This window comes from Coregonus lavaretus (genome assembly GCF_964263955.1).
Source record: "Coregonus lavaretus genome assembly, chromosome: 26".
NCBI lineage: Eukaryota > Metazoa > Chordata > Actinopteri > Salmoniformes > Salmonidae > Coregonus > Coregonus lavaretus.
In genome coordinates this window covers 45,646,014-45,651,013 of record NC_140013.1, presented here as the reverse complement: position 1 = coordinate 45,651,013, position 5,000 = coordinate 45,646,014, and the positions used below count along the sequence as shown (strand labels likewise).

The 5,000-nt window shown below is 48.5% G+C and overlaps 1 protein-coding gene across 1 annotated transcript in view; it reads right to left on the bottom strand.

Annotated features, from left to right (window-relative positions):
- The window catches only part of nectin1b (nectin cell adhesion molecule 1b), a gene marked incomplete at its 3' end in the record, with an annotated part of 436,863 nt that overhangs the window by 348,398 nt on the left and 83,465 nt on the right, over window positions 1–5,000 (bottom strand). Inside the window, exon 2 of the mRNA XM_084143275.1 lies at window positions 1,518–1,889. Coding sequence (XP_083999401.1) covers window positions 1,518–1,889 — 372 coding nt within the window. The remainder of the gene's footprint in view (window positions 1–1,517; window positions 1,890–5,000) is intronic.

The following is a 5,000-nucleotide window of genomic DNA, read 5'->3' as shown; positions in this document are numbered from 1 at the left end:
CGGCGCTTGAAACGCCAAGGTAGTGGGTTCGATCCCCGGGACCACCCATACACAAAAAAATGTATGCACGCATGACTGTAAGTCGCTTTGGATAAAAGCGTCTGCTAAATGGCATATTATTTATTTATTTATTTATTTATCTCCAACACCTTCACAGAAACACAGTCTGGCTGAGTGGCCTGACATCTCCAACACCTTCACAGAAACACAGCCTGGCTGAGTGGCCTGACATCTCCAACACCTTCACAGAAACACAGTCTGGCTGAGTGACCTGACATCTCCAACACCTTCACAGAAACACAGCCTGGCTGAGTGGCCTGACATCTCCAACACCTTCACAGAAACACAGCCTGGCTGAGTGGCCTGACATCTCCAACACCTTCACAGAAACACAGCCTGGCTGAGTGGCCTGACATCTCCAACACTTTCACAGAAACACAGCCTGGCTGAGTGGCCTGGCATCTCCAACACCTTCACAGAAACACAGCCTGGCTGAGTGGCCTGACATCTCCAACACCTTCACAGAAACACAGCCTGGCTGAGTGGCCTGGCATCTCCAACACCTTCACAGAAACACAGCCTGGCTGAGTGGCCTGACATCTCCAACACCTTCACAGAAACACAGCCTGGCTGAGTGACAGGTCTTCCAAGGTTAGAGCGCTTTAGTGTCTGACCTCACAATTACTTACTTCATAGCATGTTAAGGGCAGGTCAAGGGCAGGTCAAGGGCAGGTCAACGGCAGGTCAAGGGCAGGTCAAGGGCAGGGTATGTTTCTTATTGTGCCCCTTTTCAAGACATCATCTCACATAGCTGTAACATTCTCTTGGTTCTCACGTCTAATTGACTAGAATGTCTTATTGGGTTGTTGAGCCTTACCAAACACAGAGAGGTTGATATTGTGTTAACTCGTCCTTACCAAACACAGTGAGGTTGATATTGTGTTAACTCGTCCTTACCAAACACAGTGAGGTTGATATTGTGTTAACTCGTCCTTACCAAACACAGTGAGGTTGATATTGTGTTAACTCGTCCTTACCAAACACAGTGAGGTTGATATTGTGTTAACTCGTCCTTACCAAACACAGTGAGGTTGATATTGTGTTAACTCGTCCTTACCAAACACAGTGAGGTTGATATTGTGTTAACTCGTCCTTACCAAACACAGTGAGGTTGATATTGTGTTAACTCGTCCTTACCAAACACAGTGAGGTTGATATTGTGTTAACTCGTCCTTACCAAACACAGTGAGGTTGATATTGTGTTAACTCGTCCTTACCAAACACAGTGAGGTTGATATTGTGTTAACTCGTCCTTACCAAACACAGTGAGATTGATATTGTGTTAACTCGTCCTTACCAAACACAGTGAGGTTGATATTGTGTTAACTCGTCCTTACCAAACACAGTGAGGTTGATATTGTGTTAACTCGTCCTTACCAAACACAGTGAGGTTGATATTGTGTTAACTCGTCCTTACCAAACACAGTGAGGTTGATATTGTGTTAACTCGTCCTTACCAAACACAGTGAGGTTGACCATGTTCTCTCGGTTCCCAGCAGGGAAGGTGGTGTACTCGCAAATGTATGCGGCCTCATCAGATAGCCTCAGGTTGGAGAACATGATGGTGGTATCCTCCAGAGACGGGGTGCGGTGACGGACCGCCGGCTGCTTGAAGGTTACCCTCTCCTTGAAGGGCGGGAGCACGGACACCCCCAGCGAGGGGTTGGCGATGGCCACGTTCTGTTTGGTGCCGTTCAGGAACTTCTGCCATGTGACCTGAGAGATCTTGACCGGGGGGTTGGAGTTAACGAAGATACAACGCAGCTCCACCTGGGAACCCACGAAGCCTGACTTAATGGAGTCCATCTGGACACTCTGTCCATCTCCAGCTGAGAGGAGGAGAGAGGGGGAGGAGAGGAGAGGGAGAGGAGAGAGGAGAGAGGGGGAGGAGAGAGGGGGAGGAGAGGAGAGAAAGAGAGAGTGGTGGGGGGCGAGAGAGAGAGGGAAGGAGAGGGAAGGAGCGGGAAGGAGAGAGAAGGAGAGGGAAGGAAAGAGAAGGAGAGGGAAGGAGAGAGAAGGAGAGGGAAGGAGAGGGAAGGAGAGAGAAGGAGAGGGAAGGAGAGAGAAGGAGAGGGAAGGAGAGAGAAGGAGAGGGAAGGAAAACAGAAAACAACAACATTTAATTATGATCTACAAGTCAATTCCATCCTACTAGGCAGTGCGTACACACACACACACACACACACACCATCCACATACACACACACACACACACACACACGCGCACAAACACACACACTGCCAGCTCCACATACTTAATCAGAGATACACCACCCACCCCGAGTTCCACAAAACAAACCTGATCCCTAAACCTCGACACTTAGACGTCCTCCAGTGATTGTTGAAAAGTGATATCCCAGTATAAATACAGCAAAGTACACACACTAAAGGGTCAAAAAGTATGTTTTGAGCAGAATAGTGTTTTTTAGACAACTGTGAACTTCAAGGAGTTGGTCTGATGGGAATCCGTGATGTCATCAGCCTCCCCCTTGCTTGAGGAACAGAGGAGTAGAGGAGCAATAGAGTAGAGGTCTTCACGGGTCCACCCGAACCTGATTACCCGGGACCCGACCAGGTCCAACGTTCTGTAGCTGACCCTCACACCGGGATGGTTTACTGAGACTACCTGGCACCAGACTAGCTTCTCCTCTACCCCCCCTTCTCATCTACCCCCCCTTCTCATCTTCTCCTCTACCCCCCCTTCTCATCTTCTCATTTCTCATCTACCCCCCCTTCTCATCTTCTCATTTCTCATCTACCCCCCCTTCCTATTTTCTCCTCTACCCCCCCTTCTCATCTTCTCATCTTCTCCTCTACCCCCCCTTCTCATCTTCTCCTCTACCCCCCCTTCTCATCTTCTCCTCTACCCCCCCTTCTCATCTTCTCCTCTACCCCCCCCTTCCTATCTTCTCCTCTACCCCCCCCTTTTCATCTTCTCTCTACCCCCCTTCCTATCTTCTCCTCTACCCCCCTTCTCATCTTCTCATCTTCTCCTCTACCCCCCCTTCTCATCTTCTCCCCTACCCCCCCTCTCATCTTCTCCTCTACCCCCCTTCTCATCTTCTCCTCTACCCCCCTTCCTATCTTCTCCTCTACCCCCCTTCTCATCTTCTCATCTTCTCCTCTACCCCCCCTTCTCATCTTCTCATCTACCCCCCTTCTCATCTTCTCCTCTACCCCCCTTCTCATCTTCTCCTCTACCCCCCCTTCTCATCTTCTCCTCTACCCCCCCTTCCTATCTTCTCCTCTACCCCCCTTCTCATCTTCTCATCTTCTCCTCTACCCCCCCTTCTCATCTTCTCATCTACCCCCTTCTCATCTTCTCCTCTACCCCCCCTTCTCATCTTCTCCTCTACCCCCCCCTTCTCATCTACCCCCCTTCTCATCTTCTCCTCTACCCCCCTTCTCCTCTTCTCCTCCTCTTCTCCTCCACAGACCCTGTGTCCCTGCTCAGCTACTTTATTTCATTGTATTACAGCTGGTTCATCAGTTGTGGCAGCACTGAAACAACAAAACAGAGAGAGAGAGAGAGAGAGAGAGAGAGAGAGAGAGAGAGGGGGGGGAGAGAGAGAGAGAGAGAGAGAGAGAGAGAGGGAGAGAGAGAGAGAGAGAGAGAGAGAGAGAGAGAGAGAGAGAGAGAGAGAGAGAGAGAGAGAGAGAGAGAGAGAGAGAGAGAGAGGAGAGAGAGAGAGAGAGAGAGAGAGAGGGAGAGAGAGAGGAGAGAGAAGAGAGAGAAGAGAGAGAGAGAGAAGAGAGAGAGAGAGAGAGAGAGAGAGAGAGAGAGAGAGAGAGAGAAGAGAGAGAGGGGGGAGAGAGAGAGAGAGAGAAAGAGAGAGAGAGAGAGAGAGAAGAGAGAGAGGGGGGGAGAGAGAGCAAGAGAGAGATAGATAATCCTCTGCGAGGATCCTCTGAGATCCTCTCTGAGAGAGAGATAATCCTCTGCATTATCATTAACAGCAGACTAGTTCATTTCCTCAGTGAAAACAATGTACTGAGCAAATGTCAAATTGGCTTTTACCAAATTACCGTACGACAGACCACGTATTCACCCTGCACACCCTAATTGACAAACAAACAAACCAAACAAAGGCAAAGTCTTCTCATGCTTTGTTGATTTCAAAAAAGCTTTGACTCAATTTGGCATGAGGGTCTGCTATACAAATTGATGGAAAGTGGGGTTGGGGAAAAACATACGACATTATAAATCCATGTACACAAACAACAAGTGTGCGGTTAAAATTGGCAAAAAACACACACATTTCTTTCCACAGGGCCGTGGGGTGAGACAGGGATGCAGTTTAAGCCCCACCCTCTTCAACATATATATCAACGAATTGGCGAGGGCACTAGAACAGTCTGCAGCACCCGGCCTCACCCTACTAGAATCTGAAGTCAAATGTCTTCTGTTTGCTGACGATCTGGTGCTTCTGTCACCAACCAAGGAGGGCCTACAACAGCACCTAGATCTTCTGCACAGATTCTGTCAGACTGGGCCCTGACAGTAAATCTCAGTAAGACAAAAATAATGGTGTTCCAAAAAAGGTCCAGTTGCCAGGACCACAAATACAAATTCCATCTAGACACCGTTGCCCTAGAGCACACAAAAAACTATACATACCTCGGCCTAAACATCAGCGCCACAGGTAACTTCCACAAAGCTGTGAACGATCTGAGAGACAAGGCAAGAAGGGCCTTCTATGCCATCAAAAGGAACATAAATTTGACATACCAATTAGGATCTGGCTAAAAATACTTGAATCAGTTATAGAACCCATTGCCCTTTATGGTTCTGAGGTCTGGGGTCCGCTCACCAACCAAGAATTCACAAAATGGGACAAACACCAAATTGAGACTCTGCATGCAGAATTCTGCAAAAACATCCTCCGTGTACAACGTAAAACACCAAATAATGCATGCAGAGCAGAATTAGGCCAATACCC